The sequence below is a fragment of the Pelophylax lessonae genome, assembly GCF_965119305.1.
Source record: "Pelophylax lessonae genome assembly, chromosome: 9".
Classification (NCBI taxonomy): Eukaryota; Metazoa; Chordata; class Amphibia; order Anura; family Ranidae; genus Pelophylax; species Pelophylax lessonae.
The window spans coordinates 65,722,813-65,745,060 of NC_138776.1; the positions used below are offsets into that span (position 1 = coordinate 65,722,813).

A 22,248-nucleotide genomic window follows, 5' to 3' on the forward strand; every position below is an offset into this window, starting at 1 on the left:
AAAAAGGATAACCAAAAAAAATATATACAGTAAATGTTGCAATGTATTAAAAAGTACATAGCACTGCTCTATGCTGGACCTCACACAGACACTAACCTGAAAGGTAAAACTCAATTTCTTACCATTCAAGCTAGTGTGAGCGAGCCCTTAGTCACCAGGAGAAATATGGTAAATTTCTACAGCGGATTTGCTACAACGAAAAATGTTCTTAAACAAAATAAATATATATATCTCACACACAATCGTTTAGGTGTTTTAAACAGACATTTTTGGTGAGCACGTTTTGTTTTCATGATGAAAATAACCTACAAACAACCTTTTCATACCCAGCTATGCTTGTTTTCAGTTATTTTCACAGCACAATCACCATCTGATCCCTCACTTTATTGCACATATCCTCTGGGATTGCTAGAAAGCATATGGTTTCAATACTTGTAAGCCGTTCTGTTTTGTTTATTCTGCTTTAAGTATGGTACACTGATAGTCCAGCTGACATACAGCATGCATATGGCCAATGACTGGCTGCCAAGTTCTTGCTGATCCTCTGCATTCTAGAATCAGCTACTTACAATACCCCAATCATGGAATGTGTTCATCCTCCATGCACACAAACAGTATACAATACTGAATCTGCTGGAGTGGTTTTTAAAGGGCATCTATCTCCAACAAACCAGCTAAATATGAAGTTAGAACACACACCGCTCTCAGTTCTGTAGTCCCTGTGCTACACCTCTGACTCCAACCTTTATTTAGCGATTATTGCCACCCTGGGGCTTCTCTCCTTCTTGTAACTCCCCAAAAGATTACATTACTTGCCACAATCTGCTATTAATGAAGGCACTCCTACTATAAGCCTGATTTCAACTTTCATGTGGTAGGTGCCAGCTCGCTATTAAGACAGATTTGGGTCAATATACTAGGAATAAATAAATAATACATAGTTAAGGGCTATTGTAAGAGCTAGTATTTAATGAACAGCTATTTTATTTCTTACATTTTTCTCAGTCTTTAAAGGGGTTCTTCATCCTATATTAAACAAAAAAATGAATAAAAGTCAGCAGCTACAAATATTGTAGCTGTTGACATTAACTAAGCGTGGGTTCACACTTGTGCGATGTGGAACACTGCATGTGATTTGGACAGGAATCCCACCGCATTCCTATTCAAATCACATGCGATTCTTTGCAGTGCGATTTGAGCCCATTCATTTTGCACGGGCTCGGTTTGCACCACACAGTGAGCCAGGGGCTAAAATGATACTTGCCTATCCAGCGTTGTGCTCACTCAAACTGCTTCTTCGTTGGTCTTCTGGTCCCTGCTGCCGGCATGTTTACTGTTTGCAGCCAGCTGTAAATCCTTTTGGCTTCACAGCCGGCTGGACACTGTGTAAGTGTGAGCTTCACTGTGCTTTGTGAATGGTCCCGCAGCCTTCTGAGACCTGTAACGTATCCCAGAAGGATGGTGGCGGGGGGGGGGGGTTGGATTTGAACTTCCCGTGGATTGCCGTGGTGATCCAACCAGAAGTGGGAGCAGGTATAAAGCGGAACTTCCAAGCATTTCATAAGTGTCAAAGGCTTTATTGACAATTACTTTAGGTTTATGCAAAGAGTCAATATTTGCAGTGTTGACCCTTCTTTTTAAAGACCTCTGCAATTCAAACTTATCCCGCAGCTGTATCAACTGTAGGAGACGGCCCTGGCGCTTGCTGGACTTTTCTTAGGACCCCTGAAGCCTTCTGCACAAATACAGTGGAAATGTTTTTTTTATGGGATTAAGTTCATTTTCATATCGAATAGGGACTTTGCAATTAATTCCATTTTATCGGATTACTCTTAATATTCTGGAGAATATGCAAATTGCCATCATAAAAAATAAGGAAGCAGTCTTTGTGAAAATTAATTTGTGTCATTCTCTAAACTTTTGGCCATGGCTGTACTAGTATGTGTGACGCTACTTTGTAAGCTCTTTGAGGGCAGGGACTGATGTAAAAGTATAGTATGTAAAGAGTTGTTGGCGCTGAAATATGTCTTATACAGTATATCATATGTAAAGACCTGTAATAAAAAATTAATAAAATGAGAGGTTCTCATGGCAGGGTGGAACAGACATATTGCTTTCTAGACAGTGATAGACACAAGGACTAGCCCCACCCCTGAGGGACATCTGTTTTTTATCCAAAGAACTAATATATCATTTTCTGTTGCCTTTTTCTCTGCAGCTGATTTTTACTATATTGTAATTCTCTAAATACCAAGCAAACAAACATTTTTTTAGAGCAGCTTGAAAAGGATTGCTCATTCTTCGACTGCAGTGTCTTTGTAGACTCACAGATGCCTATTGACATTTCGGGAGGTCAAATATTTGCTCCATCTGTTTGTTGCAGCTCTGGAAGCATAATCACACGCCTAGCTCTGACCCAGCCATGATGCACTTGATTTAAGTTAAAAGGCAGATTTTTTCCCTACCCCTTTGCATATCTCAAATGTTTAGTTTGCCTCTCGGAATTCCTAATATTGGACTTTGTCTTCTTGGCACCTCACCCGGCTCTCGTCAATTTCAGTGAACTCAGCAGAAGAGGTTTCAGAATTGACAATGGCGTCTTACCAAATGGCTTCAAAATGCTCGTGTTTTCTATGCGTGCAACCCTGGCTGTATCCCTTCCATCACTTCAAATGAGCCAAAAGAGGCTTCTTTATTTTAAAATAAATGCCTTGCGGAACGCAGAGCGATTATGTAGCTGCATGATGGTGGAGTAACTGTAAATCAGCCACGGCTCCTTTGTTCGGTAACAGTGAAAGCTCTAAGGAGTCGTGTTCCCATCACCTTCATTAAGAACGGTGTACAACTCCACAGGCTCATTAGAGCATTTTAAATAAAGGCGTGTTTAAAGTTAAAATTACAAACATGTTCAGTTGTAAGGCCTGTTTACATTTGCACATGTCTGCACTCTAATGCATATTTTTGTACTGCTGTCAAAAATGAGTTGTCTATGCAGGCTGTATTTTTTATTCATTGATTTTTTTTTTTTTTATTTTAAAATTTAAAGTACTAACAAAACTAGAAACAAATTATCGAGTAACAGAATAACGTATAGCATGAGCATAGCACACCCCAGCAACCCTTGCCATTACCTACAATGCTGGAGGTGCTTTAACTGCATTCCTGCTGAAAGAAAGCCCCGGGTTTACATATAATTGTGTTGTACATAAATGTGTACTATGTGTTGAAGATTTTTACCCTTGCGTTTAGTGAAAATCTGGGTGAATAATCATACCTTTTACTCTTTTTTTTTTTTTCTTATTATCTCTACTATCTTGCCTACCAGAGCATTTGTAATCCTGCTCAGCTCACCTTGTGATCCAAAAAACAGATCCAGTGTGGCAGACCAATCTGCTACTTCCTAGTTCAGTATTTCCACTTCTAATTGGACAGAGGTGATGATGTACAATAAAGAGGAACATCTCTCTCGCCCCTCACCCTTGTGTTTTGTAGGGTGCTGCCACTGTCAGACCACGCCAGCATCATCTTCTCTGAAGCCATCTGGTGCATTGTTGTCTTTACCAGGTTTTTTTTTGCAGCTGGCTCCCAATTACGCTCATGCGCGCATCATCAGGAGGCCAGCTTCAAGAACCTGGAAGTGACAGCTGGCTCCCCTGATCCTATGGTGCATGCACTGAAGAGTAGCCCCAGGCTTTCTGGGATGTATGATGTTTTGGTCCAGAATTCCTTAGTCCTGAGCTTTCATTGTGCTATGTACAGCATCAAAGCAACTCTGTGCCAGATGCAGCAAAGCAGCCCCAAAACGTAATCAAGAAACCTAATCAAGCCTCCTCCATGTTTCACAGTAGGTATGATGTTCTTTTCTTTAAAAGAATATTTTTTTTGTCTAAGAACAGAGCTGATGTGAGTTGCCAAAAAGCTCCAGTTTTGTTTCAACTATCCAAAGAAGCATTGTGACTTGTTACTGTGCATTTTAGCAAATTCTAGTTTGTTTTTTATATTTTTTCCTTCAGCACTGTATCCTCCTAGCCCAGTCATTAAAAAAATAATAAATGGTGTGATCAGATATTTCTGCTGTAGTCACAGGAACAAAAAGCAGTTTGGAGATGGTCTTATCTTTACCTTTGCCATGCTGGTCTTCAACTTTCCCTCTGATCTCCTCAGACAACTCTTTTTCCTTTGCTTTCTCTGGTCCATGCTCAGTGTGGTGCACATGACGCAACCAAACAAATCTGTCCTGGCCATTTTAGAATATCTTTGTGGAACAGGAAATAATGTATCTCTTTTTTTCACTTTCTTTGGTTTACTCTAAGACAAATAAAAAAGGCATGCAGATATAAAAGGCAATTGCTTTGAACTCCTTTTCAGGAGTGAGTGCATGTTACTTCATGCTCACAGATATAGGCGAGTTCTTGTTAAATCTTTGTTATAGATAGAGTCGACTTAGCGGGACATAAATATATTAGTGGCATGACTTTACCACATCCTTACTACTCTTTTAAAAATACTAAAATACAAGGGCTTTGAGAGGTTCCTCAGGCTAACCATGACTTACATTTTATGAATGGGCCTCAAAATATAGACTATTGTGTATGTAACCTTGCAGAGGATAACTGCGATATCTGCTCTCTATTATAAAAGAGCCCTTTAGTACCTCTTTATTAGATACACCTGCTTTTTAAAGCCCCACTTTGGGATAAATTCACCCCCTACCCACCAGTCTCTAACTATTTGGTATTCAAAAAAGAAAAAAAGGAAATTACCCTAGCTAAAGCGAAGTACACACAACCCAAATATCGGCCGTTCAGCAGGAACCAACTGACATTCGAACATTGTGTACAGTTGCCTGTCCAACAGAAGTTGGTCTCACGACCAGCTTCTGTTGAATAGTACTTATGGAAAATCTGCATCCAACCAGTAGCCAATCAGCTCTGGCAGCAATGTGTTCTGGCGGGGGGGGGGGGGGGGCTCCCCATTTAGCCTAATAAGCAATCCATGTATTACTATATTACTATGCACAGTTTGCTTTCTTGGTCACGTGATAGCTTTTATAATCCCCGCAGCACACTACAGGTTGGAGGTTGGGGGGAACTAAAACAAGCACATCTCTTTTCATGTGATGTCACTTTAGCAATTACATGACCTCCCAGGCCATTCAAAATGGAGTACGGTGTCAGTCAGATATATGCTCCACCCCATCCTGCCTGTGTCAGTCACTGCTTGTATGATGTTGGCATGTCCTATTGGATTGCTTGCAGCAGGGTCCTGTCAGGATCAAGGAGAAGACTAACATTAGCATAGGCAATGGTGATCTCTGGGGGGGGGGGGGGTTGCATCACAGCACTGGATTAGCAGTCCCCCAACTGGACAGGGTACTTAGGTGAGTATAGCTGGCGTCACAAGGTAAGGGGTGGGGGTGAGAGGGAAGGGGTGGTAGGCAAGCAGATTCTTCTAGGAAAAGGCTTTACCAAAAAAAGTGGAGAGTTGACTACAACTGATGCATACATAATCTGGTGCAGCTGTGCATAGTAACCAATCGGCTTCTAACTTTAGCTTGTTTAATTAAGCTGGGAGCTGATTGGTTACTATACACAGCTTCACCAGATTCTGTGTGCAACAGTTTAATAAATCTCCCCCAAAATGTTAACCAGTAAATCGTTTGGCTGTCACTTTATGCACGGGCATGAAAACATGGTCAAGAGATTCAGTTGTGTTTCAGCACAGCATTAATAGGATTTTTTTTTTTACTTTGACCCTTAAGGATTGTTGGGGCCATATAGCATTAGAATTTGGTATAAAACAAATCCATGGATTGTGTATGTTCTGCTGAGGATGTTGGGATGTAAACTCCATTTACACAAGGACTGATGTAATTCTGTGTTCTCTGCTAAGAGCTGCAGAGTATGTCACCATATATAAATGGATGTAATACAAAATGAAATAAAAGCTGAGAGAAAACTCTTGTGTAATTGACATTGTAGGCTGAGCTGTAATGTTTGGTCATTACTTAGCTCGGTATCTACAACTAAGCCAGCACATTTGCTGCGCTGCCACCGATAGCTTTTCCTATTGTGATAGTTAAGATAAGTGTGCATACATAAGTGTATTAGCTTGGTGTGTGAAGCCACATAAATGTATGAAAAGATAAAGCACAGCTCACCATCTCTAAAGCAAATATGACACCGTAGAGATTAACGCAGCCCAGAATCCTCCGGCCGTGTAAACTGAATCAGCATCTAATTGATTCTTTCCAACATTCTGTTTGCAGTTTTGTGCTTGAACCTCTCTTGCCAAAGAAGATGCATTCTCGCTCCCAAGATAAATTGGACAGAGATGATCTTGATAAGGAGAAAAAAGAGAAAAAGAAGGAGAAGAGGAACAGCAAGCACCAGGAGATATTTGATAAAGAGTTTAAAGCAACTGACATTCCACCCCAGCAGTCTGAGGCTGTTATACTTTCAGAGACTGTAAGTCATGTTACAGCACATTCTCCTTGTTATAGGGCAGTTTCTACACAATTGCATATTCGTTAGCACTAAAGCCCCCCATCCACAGCCCAAATGTTGGCAGATTCCTGCTGAATCTGCCAAAATTTGAGCTTTAGGTGGACCTGTCAGCACCACCAGGCTCAGCTAAAGTCCATTTAAATCAGAAAAGTGGAATATTGTTGGCTGATCAGTGACTGCATCTGATAGGATGCAATCACTTTTCAGGAGTTCATGCAGCCAGTGGTGCTGCAGTTTGCTGAATTGGCGATGCAGATTCCTTCTTCCATACTGTTTAGTGTGGATGGATGAATCAGTTGATTTATATTCAGCCTGAATGAGAGAAATGTAACCAGGTATGGTGAGTTGTTGTATTGCTTTTTGCACTGCAAAGTAGAGGTGAAAGCGTATCCCTGTGTCCCAGAGCATGGGGTGTAGGTTTATTCTGATACCAATGCAGGGCACTAGTAAGTGTAAAAAGGAAAGAATCACCACTACTCCTGACCAGCCCAGGTGAAATAAATAAGGAGTGCCCTAGCTATGTCTCCACCACACCACCCACTCTGATGCATTTCGCCTCACCCACCGGGCGTAATTATAGAGCCCTATGACTAAGCTCCAGTGGGCGGGGCGAAATGCATCAGAGTGTGCAATGTGGTGGAGACATGTAGGCCAAGACCGTTCCTTATTGCTTTTTCACCTGGGCTGGTCAGGAGTAGCAGTAATCCTTTCCTTTCTACAGGGATAAGGTATGGTTAACCTAAGACAGTGATGGCAAAGCTCGGCACATCACTGGCCTAAGGATACTTGACAAGGTGCGTGTAAGGATTTATAACATTTGATGCTTATATATATCTCCTGACCCTGTCTTCAAACCTATTTAGAAGACTTGGATTTGTCAACATTGATATTCTGGGAATATTAAGAGTTATTACTAAATACCCAAATCATTGAGCCGGTGAAGTCCAAACTGACAAAAAAATCGCCCATTAGATTGGCAGCTTACCTGGTGTATGCCTTTTTTTGCATAATACTATAGGCAGAGCACAAACAGGGAGAAATTACCAGGACTTAACACTGCCAGAGCATTAATGGTTGGTATATACTTAACTTACAGGATATTGCTGTAAACCTATAGTGTTTGTAAAGGAAACCCTTAAAATGACAAGAGTCAGTCACAAGGGAAATTACTGGTGGTAATCGGTGGTGGGGAGGAGGTGGTTAGGTATTGCCATTTTTACCTATTAATGTAATGAGTTAGGCCATTCCATATCTGCTAATTCCTTTGTTTTTCTGTTCTAGATAAGCCCACTAAGACCTCAGAGACCAAGGAGTCAAGTCCTGAATACGGTTACTGGTGACAGGCGCTTCTCTGTATCTCCAAGTCAGCCCTCAACGCAGCAACCACAACCACCTGTCACCCCCAGAGCCAGGCTCACATTTAATTCATCACTCGGTGAGTCATTACAACCCACCTATCTCTCATGTCTTCTCTATCATAGAATACAGCTTTCTCTTTCGCTCATCGACGGCACATCGCTCCATAAATCATAACTACTGGGTTTTATCGCCTCCTCCAGGAGTAGGACTAGGTAGAACAAAAAACACTTGGCTAGGCCCATGGGCCATCCTCAGCTGGTATGTTTCCCCCCCCCCTCTGCTTTAGGTATTCAGTTTGAATCTGTCTAGTCAGGAGTAAAGACCTAGGCTCCCTGCTGGGATCTCTTGGTCCCAGCTATTTTTTCTCCTTCCATGCATCTTTTTTACTATGTTTCTGTGGGAGAATCTGCAATCAACTGCCAGGCTGGGTAACAGGCTGGATAATCTACCCACTACAGCCAGCAAATGCATGCAGACCACAGCTACGCACTATGTCAGCCATGGCATAGCCCCACAGAAAGAGCCTGGCCGCAAGTTAAATGTCTTGCAGGGCTGCATACGAACGGGCGAAGGTCCGAGTCGCATCGCCTTCTTGGCTGACAGCTCCCCCAGTTTGGTGGCGAGGAGTTCTTTCTGGAGCGTCACCCACACCATGAAGTGGTAAGTATAGTCCCACTCGACCTCTTTGGGTGGTTTGGGGTAGACACGGGTACCCTCCTTCCTTCATAAAGTCCCTCAGTTGAGCTGGGCTTTCCCCCCCTCCATGGATGTCCTGCACCTAGAGTCTGGTGGGGGCTCCAGGGCAGGCAGTGGAGACCCCTGGGTGTCTCCCCTGCCATTCCCCTTCTGTAAAGGTCTTGGGGAGGTGTGTCTCCTGCCCTGGCGGTATGGGGTGCAGTACCTTGGATTGTGGGGGTCCCAGTGCTGAGGTCGCAGTGGAGGACCCCTAGATACATGGCTACTGTGTGCAGTGTGAGATATAGTGCAGTTTGGGGGTCCCAGTGCAGCAGTGCAAAGTGTTCAGCGGAGTCCCCCTAATGTATGCCCTGCCTGGTAGAGTATAATACCTTGAGGGGGGTCCGCTTGCAGAGGGCGCAGCGGTGCAGAAGGTGCAGGGAGGATCCTGGCAGCATGTTGCTCTGCATCCGCTGCAGCCATGTTTGAGAAGCTCAATGACATCACGGCGGCCATTTTCTCTTGGTTTGGCTGGTCTCCAACTGGCGGCCATGTTTGTGTAGCCCGTGATGTCACAGCGGCCATTTTCCCTTAGTCCAGTGAGACGCTGGAGATGGCCGGAACCGCGTGGAGATTCCGGGGCTCCTTCTCTTTCTCTTCCCATAATATATGAAATATGCCATGGCGTCCATGGTGGTTTCTAAGTCCCAATTGTGGCGCACCTCTGGCTGGTAGGGCGAGTCCAAGGGGGTCCCTGTATCTCTCTCTCTTTGCTGATAGGAACTCTGAGCACTGGTAGAGCCTCAAGTAGTACCAAAAACCTTTTTGTACTGCAGGGTCTCTCTTTTTCTATAGAGACTCCGGGTCACATCTCCCCCACTGATCCCCTCATGGAGGTGGCAGGTCCCTTGAAACTCCAGCTTCCCATGGTTGCGCTGACGGTGGTCCTACAGACCTTGGAATCACAGATGGAAGTGGCGTGTGGGAAAGGGCCAGAAGGAAGCGTCCCCCGCTTTCCCTTGCTCAGTCTGTCTCATCTGATTCTGAGCCTGATGCCGCCGTGGATGTGGCCTGTCCAGGGGGACTTGATATCACACCCCCCGACCTGTCTGATAGTGAGGATGATTCCTCCATGTTCATAGCAGCGAATGAAAAATCTGGTAGATGCATTTACTGCACATTACTGCATCGCGTGAAACTTTAAACATGGAGGATGTGGCCACGGATGTGGCTGTGTATTTTGATAAACACAAGTCACTTCTCACAGATTACGGTGTTTCCTTATCTTCCTTATTTTTATAGGTTTATCTATAAGGAATGGGAGCAACCAAATCAACCTTTTGTGGTCCCAAAACGTTTCTCAGTATGTTACCCCTTTGAGGAATCACTTTTAACAAAGTGGAGCAGTCCACCAGTGTTGGACCCCCCCGTTTTTCACATTTAAAAAAAACAGCATGATTCCCATCCTTTAAAGGCCCTGCTGACAGGAAAGCGGAGGCTGTGGCGTGCAGCCTGTTTACTATGGCTGGTTTGGCATTGCGACCAGTCTTGGCCTCAATCTTGGTGTCTCAGACCCTAACTGAATGGGCAAAGCTTTTGCGCCAGGGCCTGGGAAGTGAGCAGGTTCCCGCTGCTTATGTTGATTTGCGGACCAGTTGGTTCAGGGGCTGCTGCTTATTTGTGATGCAGCTTTGGATACAGCTCCTGTGCTGTCCAAACTTTCTGTTTCAGCAGGGGTGATTAGGCGTGTGCAGTGGCTTAAGAATTGGTTCACAGACCAAGCCTTCAAGAATGCTCTCATTGATCTGCCCTTTCAAGGTAATTGCCTGTCTGGGGCTACTCTGGATGACATCATTAAGGGTTTTACGGAGGGGAAGAGTACTTTCCTGCCACAGTCTGGGAAAGGGAAGGAGCCTCGTTGCAAACGTGGGCCCTCCTTCTAAGCCCATAGAAAATTTTTCATGCTCCTGGGGCTGCAGACAAGGGTAATAGACCTTTCAAGTCTTTCGCAGGAGGTTCCAAGCAACCTTGGTCTGGTAAGCCTAGAGCTGGATTCTCTGGATCCGCAGACAAGACCCCCTCAGCATGAAGGTCTGCCCTCACCCATAACTGGGGTGGGGGGACATCTTTGTGGATTTCCAGCCCCGTGGACCTCTTTCATGAGTGTCGAGGGGATCCACTAAATTATTCTTTTTGGGGGGTACCAAAAAAGGGGGGCAAAGTTTGTCCATTTTGGGTTTTTTAGGCCCTGAGTCTCCATGCATGGATATAATTCCTGCAAAGGTTCGAGTGACGTACAAATTACCTAAGGTCCCCCCTATCCCTTTGGTCACTCTGCATTGAAAGGGGGCACGCTGTGGTCAGTCTGCATTGAAAGGGGGCATGCTGTGGTCACTCCGCATTGAAAGGGGGCACACTGTGGTCACTCTGCATTGAAAGGGGGCACGCTGTGGTCAGTCTACATTGAAAGGGGGCACGCTGTGGTCAGTCTGCATTGAAAGGGGGCACGCTGTGGTCACTCTGCATTGAAAGGGGGCACGCTGTGGTCACTCTGCATTGAAAGGGGCACGCTGTGGTTACTCTGCATTGAAAGGGGGCACGCTGTGGTTACTCTGCATTGAAAGGGGGCACGCTGTGGTCAGTCTGCATTGAAAGGGGGCACGCTGTGGTCACTCTGCAATGATGGGGGCACGCTGTGGTCACTCTGCAATGAAAGGGGGCACGCTGTGGTCACTCTGCATTGAAAGGGGGCATGCTTTGGTCACTCTGCATTGAAAGGGGGCACGCTGTGGTCAGTCTGCATTGAAAGGGGGCACGCTGTGGTCAGTCTGCATTGAAAGAGGGCACGCTGTGGTCAGTCTGCATTGAAAGGGGCACGCTGTGGTCACTCTGCATTGAAAGGGGGCACGCTGTGGTCAGTCTGCATTGAAAGGGGGCACGCTGTGGTCAGTCTGCTTTGAAAGGGGGCACGCTGTGGTCAGTCTGCATTGAAAGGGGGCACGCTGTGGTCAGTCTGCATTGAAAGGGGGCACGCTTTGGTCACTCTGCATTGAAAGGGGCACGCTGTGGTTACTCTGCATTGAAAGGGGGCACGCTGTGGTCAGTCTGCATTGAAAGGGGGCACGCTGTGGTCAGTCTGCTTTGAAAGGGGGCACGCTGTGGTCAGTCTGCATTGAAAGGGGGCACGCTGTGGTCAGTCTGCATTGAAAGGGGGCACGCTTTGGTCACTCTGCATTGAAAGGGGCACGCTGTGGTTACTCTGCATTGAAAGGGGGCACGCTGTGGTCAGTCTGCATTGAAAGGGGGCACACTGTGGTCAGTCTGCATTGAAAGGGGGCACACTATACCTTGATTACTGAAGGCCCCTTTCACACTTTTGTGACCTCAGTCAGGCAATGTTTTACAGCGTTTTTTTGCCGCAAAGCAATGCCTGTTACATTTATGCATACATTTTGTACGGCCCCCGAATGATGTTACAAAAATCCAAATGGCCCTTGGCAGAAAAAAGGTTCCCCACCCCTGCCCTAATGCATCATCACTATGCTGTAACTGTGTACAATGCACACAATTGTGGGGTGGTTGTAGTGCAGCCCCATTCACCAGGGGGTATACCAGCCACAGTATGTGTCCACCCCCAGCTGCTGTCTCTGCAGCTACAGGGTGAACAGCTGGGGTTGGTAAAACACAGTTAAAGCGTGTGGTATTACCACCCCTCAACCTCACATGTGAACAGGCCCTTGGTTCACATCTGTGCAGCTGTGTGCTGTGTATAGGGCAGCAAATTCATTTCAGTGGGCCACCCCATAGAAACGCAGGGGAAAAAATTCCCTTTTTTTTTTATTGTGCTGCAGTAAAAATGAAACATGTTTGCCAATGTGTAGGGGTACCAATAAGAATGAATGACACCCTGGCATGTTTGTCTGCGTGTCAGGAACACGTGCGCGTATTCTGTGACACGGAGTAATGTGAACCAAGCCTTAGACTGGGGGGCCTCCAGACTGAAAATACTTTCAAGATGCCCTGACTGGAAAAAGATGGAGAAACACCGGCATAGAGGAACCCGTCTCTCCATTTTCCTCCTGCAGCCGCTGAATGCTTGGGGGGGGGGGGAGAGGAGGAGAAGCGGGGGAAATTAAGAGATTGGTTCCTTTTATATGCAGTTACCTCCACAGCTCCTCCTATGCAGCTTCTTTCTGCTGCCCCCCCTCGTCCCTACAGCTCTGCAAAGTTCCCCCTTCCCCTCTCCCACTGGCTACTTCAGGAGGGAATCTGTCAGGATGAAGCCTTTTCTGAATGGAGAGTCGGTGATCCATACCGATCACTGACTCTGTCTATTCATAACTGAAACATAGTAAACAGTATTTACAATGCTTCAGGATGTGAATGAATGGGAAGCTCTGTACAGAGCTATTCCTATCCATTTATTCTGTGCAGCTTCTGTGAGGCTTCAGAGAAGGAGATGGAAAGATGTGTCTCAAAGGTGGAATATCAGGGGTCTGTTTAGACTCCTGATATTTCTCCTAAAAAATTGTAAAAAATATTTAATAAAAAATATTGTAAAAAAAAAAAAAAAAAAAAAAATAGAATAAAGCAAATGGTAGAAAAATGTAATAAAAAAAAAAAAAACTACTGACACCAATGGCAGAACTACCGCACAAACATTGCACTTGCGACCGGCCCTGGCGTTCCACCACCAGGCTGGGAGGGAAGGGTCTCGTCCGGGGGGCCCTTTATGGTTTCTTGCATCGGGGCCCTGAAGGTTCTAGTTACGCCACTGACAGTGGCCCTTCCTCTGGACAAACTTTGGGAACCATAGGCCATGATTCACCGACTGTTGTCACAAAGACATTCTTCTCTCCCAATTTGTATACAGGTTCCGGGTCTGGTGGTGTCCACCTTAAAGACAGTTCTGTTTGCACAGGCCTGTATGCAGCTCCTTCAGCAGGTTCGGCTCCACAGGATGATACCAAGGTTTGTGGCAAGGTCATGGGTTCCTCTGGCAGACACCACAGACATCCCGGGGTACGGTAAGGCCAGTATATTCTTTTCAAGTTTCTTCCTGCAAGGAATCAAGGATGAGGGTCTTCCAATCATTCCGGTTAGCTGTAAACATCCCTTGGGGATCTCAGAGAGGACCAGTTATCCCAAGGGCTAATCTATTATCCTGCTTTACTCTGGTTTTAATGGCTTAGCTATTGAAAGCCAGGTACTAAGGGATAGAGGTTTGTCTGGATCAGTGATCTCTACTATGGTGAAGGTAAGGAAGTTGACTTCCAGTAGGATATATTATCATAGGTGGAAAGCATACATTTCTTGGAGTGAGATGATTGGCGCTCATCCTCGCTCCTTTTCTGTGGCTTGGATCTTAGCCTTTCTTCAACAGGGCGTTGAGCAGAAGTTGGCCTTGAGTACCATCAAGGGCCAGGTGTCTGCCTTGGCAATCAGTGACCCTTAGCCATCCACTCTTTAGTTCGTACCTTCATTCAGAGGTTGCCTGATCTCATAGGGATAGGACCTAGGGTATTGCCCATGTCTGAAATTGCTACTCTTATATACTCTACCTACCTCTAGCCATGAGCAATATCTATTCACAAGAGTGACTACTAAGACACCATACTGGCCCATTCACCCCAGGGGGACCGTCTAGGACCAACAATGGATCATTGTGGCGACCATGTTTCTTGTTAACTGCCAGCCATCTCTATAATACTCTCCTTCTCATTGAACCGTGTCTTCGATCGTGATCAGACATCTCCCATTCGGTTGATACCAATTTTAATTGACAGCCCAGTCACCCCTACAAAGAGGACTTCCTTGGGTAAACATTGTGCATTGAACTCTGGTTGACCCCTGAAGAAGGGTTTTTACAACTCGAAACACGTAGGGTCCTGTCCGGTTCTTTCTTTCAATGACACCCTAGAGTCTTCTGTATGGAAACTGGTCTGTCTTCACTTGCAGGTTTTTAAAGTTTTTCTATGTCTAGCTTTGTGCTGGTCATACTTATGTTTGTGCAATTATTCTTTCTTTATGTAATAAAATTTTGATTTTATATACACAATTCTGCACCTTTTTTCAGTGTTTTAGTCCCATAATCCTTGGGTGTACTTCCTTTGTATCTATCTATCGGGATGATGGCCACTAACACTGGGTACTAAGTAATAGGTTCTACAAAAAAATAAAACAGATGGATCAGACAGACGGTGACCCAGGCCTTTTGCTCCTTTCCCTGTTACGGCGCATTCTACTTGAGTACTTCCTGGGCCTTCCGTCATCAAGCATCAATATCTCTGGTTCGCAATGCGGCCACTTGGTTGTCGGTGCATACTTTTACCAAATTCTACAAAGTTGATATTTTGGCATCTGCGGATGCTTCTTTTGGCCTCAAGGTTTTGCAGGCTGCTGTTTAAGAGGGGCTGTTTCCTCTTGAGGGGTGTTTTTTCTTTACATTTTTATTTTTTAGATGGGGCTCCTGTGACCCATTTAAGGCTCCTGTGTCCTGGTTAAGGGCTCTTGTGTTTAGCCTTGGGTTATTTTCTCCACCCCTCATTTTCCTTTTGGCACTGCTTTTGGACGTCCCAGTAGTTATGATTTATGGATCACTGTGTCCTTCGATGACCGAAAGAGAAAATGGGATTTTTTTTTACTCACTGTAAAATTCATTTCTCTTGCGTTCATCAACAGACACAGCACCCACCCCTCTATGGAGTTTTGATACTTCTAATACTGATTGCTACTAAACTGAATACCTAGAGTGCAGAGGGGGGTATAGACCAGCTGAGGACAGCTCATGGGCTTAGCCAAGTGTTTTTTGTTCTGCCTAGTCCTAATCCTGGAGGACGCAATATAACCCAGTAGTTATGATTTTTGGAGCACTGTGTCCATCAATGAACTCCGAGAAATGGATTTTACAGTGAGTAAAAAATCCAATTTTTTGCTCTCAGGTTTTTTGTTTCGGTAATCTATTATATTTGTTTATATTATGATGGATCATTTGGCTAAGAGCAAAGTGATGTATCCCATAGCAACTACTCCTACAATTCCTCTTTTACTATCCTAATTTCTGATTGGTTAGTATGGGTTTGTTGTACTTTGAATTCCAATTGCTGTTTGGATTGCGTTAATGAACGAAGATGGATTTTCCAGTGCATTTGGCCAGATCAGGTTTATTTCTGATTCATATATTTATTACAGAGAGAAATGCATCTCACTCTCTGTGTTTATCTTTGAGACATGATAGTGTAATTTGTAAACATGGGATCTCATGGAAAGAATTGGATGCTGGAACATATTTTAGATCTTTAGTGCAAAGTATTTTAGATCTTAAGTGCAACCTCATTTAGAATACTGTGTACAGTTCTGGAGACCTCACTTACACAAAGACATTGATAAGATATAACGAGTCCAGAGACGAGTAACAAAAATGATAAATGGTCTGAGGGATAAAACCTATTGATAGCAACTTCAGGAACTTAATATGTACAGTCTGGAGGAAAGAAAAGAAAGGGGAGACAGGATTAAAACCTTTAACTACATCAAGGTTGTGAATAAGGTTCAGGAGGGCAGTTTCAATATGAAACCAAAATCAAGAAAACGGGGACATGGCCTCAAAACTAATCTTAGAAAGTATTATTTTACTGAAAGGGTAGTTGATCCTTGGAATAAACTTCCAGCAGAGGTAGTGAGACAGTCCATCGAAAATGGCTTCAAATATGCTTGGGACAAACCTAGATCTATACGTAATAAAATGAACGAAATATAAATCCCAAAAAAATGAGCTCGATGTACTACTAGGTCTTTTTCTGCCGTCACTTTTCTATGTTTAGGTATTTGTTAGTTTCTTGTGTGTGTGTGTCTCTTTTGCACATTAATTGTTTCTTATTACAACTTTGCATCTTCCTACCCCCTGGAATGTTCTATCCAGCAACACATTGTTAATAAAAATCCAACTGTTCAGAGACGCTTTACTCTTATACCCAACTCTCCTATAAAAAAGCCTCTGTCTTTGTCCATTGACAATTCCAAGCACCCATGGGTTCACTAGTCCTTCTCGGCACTACCATCGTCTAACATGTAACTTCCCTATTCTCTAGACTGTGAAAACAAGATAGAATTAACTTATTGTATGTTTCTCCTGTACTGTGTTGACTAGGGAGCACAATGGTAAGGTGGTATTCCTACCTTCTTTCAGCAGGATTATCAGATCCTCTGCCCCTTGTCTGTATGGTGGTCTGGAGGAGGTGAGACTTCAAGGAACCAGGATTTCTGCACTGCATGTGATCTGTCCTGTGCCCTATAGTGAAGTAGTGCAGTGATACATAACTACATTTTCTGGTGTTTTTGCCGGAGCCCTGTTATATGACAGTTTGTGCTAGAAGGCATGACACTTTCATATGTGTTTACAAAGCACAGCATTTATTTTGGACATTTTTTAAGTATAATAATAATAGTGTACCCAGGGGGTTTATATGATCCAAATTGTAATGATGGGAAAACATAGTCATTTTCACTAGTAATTGCGTTGATCTTGCGTAAAATATAATGTCAGTACATAAGACGGTACTACAATTAAAGAAGATGACAATTGTTTGGGTTATTCTATGGAATGCGTCTGGGCCACCCAAAACAGGTATAGATCTCTGTGAAGAATGGGAACGCAAATTTTATGTAAGAAAGAGCTGTTCGTTGTTTGTGTATAATTCATATATTGCAGCACACAGTGTCATACTATTACCCAATTGTTTTCTCTAGGAGTGGAACAAAATGGTGTCCCTACTGCTGAACCAATGGATATTCCCCCTCCACTACCACTTAAAGGAAGTACAGCAGATTATGGCAATGTCATGGATTACCAGGAGTTCATTCAGCCTGCTACAATACCACCTGCACCCCAGAGGGTAAGTTTATATCATATAGCCTGCCTCACACGTGTAGTTAGGCTGCATTATTATGAATTATTAATCTATGTGGTTAGTGTGAGCTTAAAACAATGTCCGTGAATTACATTTTCTGAAATAACAGACGGTAAAGTGTTAGGGTACACAGTAAGGCTGAGTTCACACTGACATTAAAAGCAGGCGTTTGAGAGGCATTAAAAACACCCCTCAAACACAAGATATAAACACAGCGCGGAGACACAGCTGTCATCCTCCTGCTCAGCGGGGGATCCGCGGCTCGATCCCCCGCTGAGAAAAAAGAAATCCGTCCGACGGACGGATAGTGTGAAAGTGGCCTTAAGCTACGTTTGCACAGGTGTTTAGCCACACTGTGAATCTCAGCAACATGAATCTACTGATTCCTGCAGCTGGGATTGACAGCTGTGTGTGGACAGCTGCAGACGCTGAGCCTATACAGTGCAATGCAGCCCAGTGCACATCTATAGTGTGATGCTACTCACTGGTGTTCTAGTACACAGCGGTACACCGATATAAAGGCTCTGTGCTGCAAAAAAATCATACAGGAGCCATTTTCTGTTGTGAATGGGCCCTTAGAGAATGGTAAGTTATTTACCTTTTACAAAAACCGTTTATACAGAGAACAGTGCAGACACTGCTATCCCCATCTCCCAGCCTGAGGTGGCTGACAGGAAATCGGGCTGTGCACAGCACTTCAGAAAAGTCATAACGCAATAATGTGGTCACCAGCAGTTTTCAAATGCCATCAACTCAGTGCAAGATTGCTTTCCCATCATTGGCAACTTTCCCCCTGAAAAGAAAAAGCAGCAACATTCACAGATTTTTGAGCTGACTTTGACAATGAGCCTGACAAATATATACTACTCGCTCAGTGCCGAGTCTTGGTTAGTTGTTGCAGTGAATGCTCCCAGATTAAATAATAATTCTATGGACATTTATAGACCCATCAGTGAAACTGTGATATCACAGACCTCACATCTGCTGACTTGGATTTGCAAATTTGTATTTAATCCTTCCCATGGTGTGAAATATCTCACATCAATGTTCTGTTAGACAAGGTGGTGTTAGGTAGATATATAAAAGGATTCTTTGGTCTTATATTTAAAGCAGAAAGATAGGCAAGCAGCTTAATACAGTTTAACCACTTTAGTACCAGCCTGTATACTATTTCATTACAAGGTCAGCTTTCAGGGATGTGATAGTTTGACAATTACTCGGTTATGTAACCGTGTACCTAAATTATTAAAATAAACATTTCTCTTACTTTCTGTTATAATACATATCCATTACCAATGTCAGGACAGTGTAAAAACCTACAATATGATCTTTTTTTTTTTTGTAACGGACATTCCAAGGTGGTTAAATTTTTGCCACATTTTTTGGGAAATGAGAAACCATTCTGATATTGAGGGGGTTAAAACATGGCGCACTGGGTATAGCATATTATTAATGTACATATTATATACACTCAAATGTAAACAGTAGTAAGACTATGTTCACACTGATCCAACACAAAAGTAGTACGACTTCCAATCCGACTTTGCCCTGCTACTTCATGTCTGACTTCCATGTGACTTCAATGAACGGGATCCGACTTTGAGATTATTGACACTTTTCTTTTGACCAATCTAAACAATTCCTTTGCTTCTGGTATGGAGGAAAACTCACGCCGAATTAGAAAAAAAAAAAAGCGGCGTGCCCCCAGCCCCAGATCAATACCAAACCCTTTGAGTCTGATATGGATCTTGAGGGGGAGCCCCACACCGAAATTAATAAAAAAAAAAAAAAAACTGCGTGAGGTCCCCCAAGACCATACCCGATGGCTATGGTATGGATTTTAAAGGGGAAACTCCAGGGCAATGAAAAAAAAAAACATACCAAACCCTTATTTGAGCACACAGGTCAGGGAATGGGGGGGGGGGGACGAGGGAGCAATGACGTCACAGGGGCGGGGTTTCTGCAAGATGATTTTATTTTGAGCAGGTTGGTGGCGGTGGAGGAAGAACAAGATGAAATGGTAGAAAGAAGAAAGAGTAAATGGATGAATCCTCGCATATCATACCGTCAAACTGCAGCTCAGCCACTGATTTGTATCGCTCCCCCGCTCATCTGTCCAAAAGAGGCTTTAGAGTGCCACACTTTGCTTATGGTTTGGACACTTCCAAGCCCATCCACCTCCCACCCACCTGGGTTATCTAGTAGTGTGAGAGCAGCCTCACCAGAGCTAGTCAGCTCTACACATTGGATTGATCTGTTACAATCCAGGATATTGATAATAGAAGACCCAGCACCTCACACTTGTTGGATCATTTCTATTCTCTGAGTTCATTAATTGTATTTAGGAATTTGCATCCTCTCATTTTACTACCATATCGTTCTCTGTAATTGGCCTGGAGCTCCATGTTTGTTATCTCACCTTGTGTGATAATGTCATATCATGCAGCATTTTCGGGGAAGCTGCAGTGAGAGTGTTGCACACAGGCCTCGTACTCGGAGCTTGTATGTCCGTTTTACTCGACTCAAGCAGCAGACTACTAGAGGAAGGCGGTCAGGCCAGATTGTTGCTGTGCTGCAGATGTGCCTTTTACATAAGGTTCCCATCTCCCCCGAGGTGTGTGCGAGTCAGTGAATCTGCTCAGAACAGGCTCTAATGTGAACTGGCAGACTCACCACATCTGAAAAGGGAAAGGGCTCCTGGAAGAAACAAGACACCAAATCTCTATCTACTGGGAAGGCAATGCAAACGCTGGAACTTGTCAGAACTTTCCCAACTTCCTCCAAAGTCAGTGAATGTAAAGTGACATGCCTTTACTTATTGACCAATCTGCGGCATCCTATCTTGAAGGATTACTATACCATCCTCAAAACAGGAAGAACTGTGACTAAAAACAGCTACTTTATTTTTACACAGCGCCTTGTCATTAACCAGAGCTATTTGCATTTTCGCATTGGACACATTAATTCAGCAATGACTTTTACTTATGATACATAGCGTGTATGTGAACACACATACATGGCTTTCATTTGGCAATATTGTTTGTCAAGTGTAAGTTCTACACATTTTACAGGCAATAAAGTAGTAAAAAAGTATTGGTTTTCCTAGTTTAAATCAGGCATTCTATCCGGAGTACATTTCTGGTACAAAGCGCACTAACATTTAAAAAAAAAAAATTAAGTCGCTTACATTTTTCAAACAGATTGTATGAAAACAATCGAAATTAATAATGACATAAAAAATTTTTATAAGAACGATAATTTTTTTTTTTGATAAATTGGTGATAAAACTAGCGAAAGCTCAAGTCTTCTACTGTATTATGTAGTTAGACTTGGTCACATTTTGATGCAATTTTGTGCCCTCTGAATTTAAGCCAAAGATAAGAAGGTCTGCTGTGACAGAGGAAAATGCACTGAAATCGCATCAAAAAGCATTGAGATTCTTTTTTAGTGTGTTTCCATTGAAGGCTATGGGGCAAAAACCATACTGGAACTACACCAAAGTGGAGCAGGACCCTTCCCAAAATTGTGCTTTGTTGCATTGATGTGACTGGGCACCATTGAAAACAATGTGATTTCCATTGTCCTGCAACTCAAGTCACATCTGAAATCACACTAGAGTGAACCAGGTCTAAGAAAAAGCAGGAAGAGGACAGTGGTAATTTGGAATAGTTTAAGACAGCCAGGGGGATACCGTGAAGGTAAAGACATGCATTATATGACCCTGTTGCCATGGGCATCCGCAGGTAGGGGCAAGGGGGGGCAAATGCCCCCTCCTTGGAATCTCAACTTCCCCTTTTAAGTGGTTGTTAAGCCACTTTATACCATCCTGTCTGTTCTGTTTAATAATCATGTGTGCCTGTGTGTCTGTGTTTTAAAAAAATAAGCTGTTCTTTACCAGTTTTCAGAGGGCCGAGCGCCGCTCACGTGACCTGTCGGCTCTCTCCTCTCTCCCGCTGACAGGTGCCTGGAGCAGGCGGGGCAAAGAATTCCTCACTGATGTCAGTTGGGAGGGAAAGAGGAGAGGAGGAGAGAGGCAGCGGGTCACGTGAGCGGCGAGTGGCACTCTTACTTGTAAAGAATGGCTTATTTTTATAAAAAACAGACACAGGGGCACACAGGATTATTAAACAGACTGTAGACAGAATATGAAACTTTAAATGAAACTACAGCAGCAGGAGAGGAGGGGGGGGGGGGGCACTGACACAGGAGCAGACAGGCAGGGAGGGAGGGGGGGAGAGAAGACAGAAGAGGACAGGAGGGCTGCGGATGATGGAGGCACGTAAACTGACCACGGTGTCAGGGCTCAGCAGCCATGGTATACCGTGGTCAGTTTACAGAGGGGAGGACATAGCCAGGCAGGATCAGCCAGGTATTTTAGGTGATAGAAGGGGCCAAATTACACAGCAAAGCACCCAGCTGTATAACATGCTTTAAGGGAATATACTCAAAATAAGTATAAAGACTAAGCCACTCCCCTTCATGACATTGTTGAAAAGGGGCGGTGCATGGGTGGCCTTAAAATTATGCCCCCCCCCCCCCCCTGAAAAAAGTTCTGCGGACGCCCATGCCTGTTGCATCTAATATGGAAGTGGAACCATGGGCAAAATCCAACATGACAGTCGGTGCTTAGTTTTTATTCATATAGGAAAATCCTTTATCCCAAAAGCAAAAAACAGTTGCTGTGACAGCTTTAAAAGGTGTTAGCTAGAATTAGACTTAAGTCTCTCTAACGAACACTAAGACAGATTGACAATGCTACTGTTGAGTAGAGGCTAAAGTACTCCTCCAGAGATACAGTG

The 22,248-nt window shown here is 43.9% G+C and overlaps 1 protein-coding gene across 1 annotated transcript in view; it reads left to right on the plus strand.

The window, feature by feature from the left end:
- DOCK1 (dedicator of cytokinesis 1) overlaps positions 1-22,248 on the plus strand; it is a 696,032-nt gene that overhangs the window by 668,296 nt on the left and 5,488 nt on the right. The window contains exons 49-51 of the mRNA XM_082266717.1: positions 6,269-6,467; positions 7,788-7,941; positions 17,289-17,434. Of these exons, the coding sequence (XP_082122843.1) occupies positions 6,269-6,467; positions 7,788-7,941; positions 17,289-17,434 (499 nt within the window). The remainder of the gene's footprint in view (positions 1-6,268; positions 6,468-7,787; positions 7,942-17,288; positions 17,435-22,248) is intronic.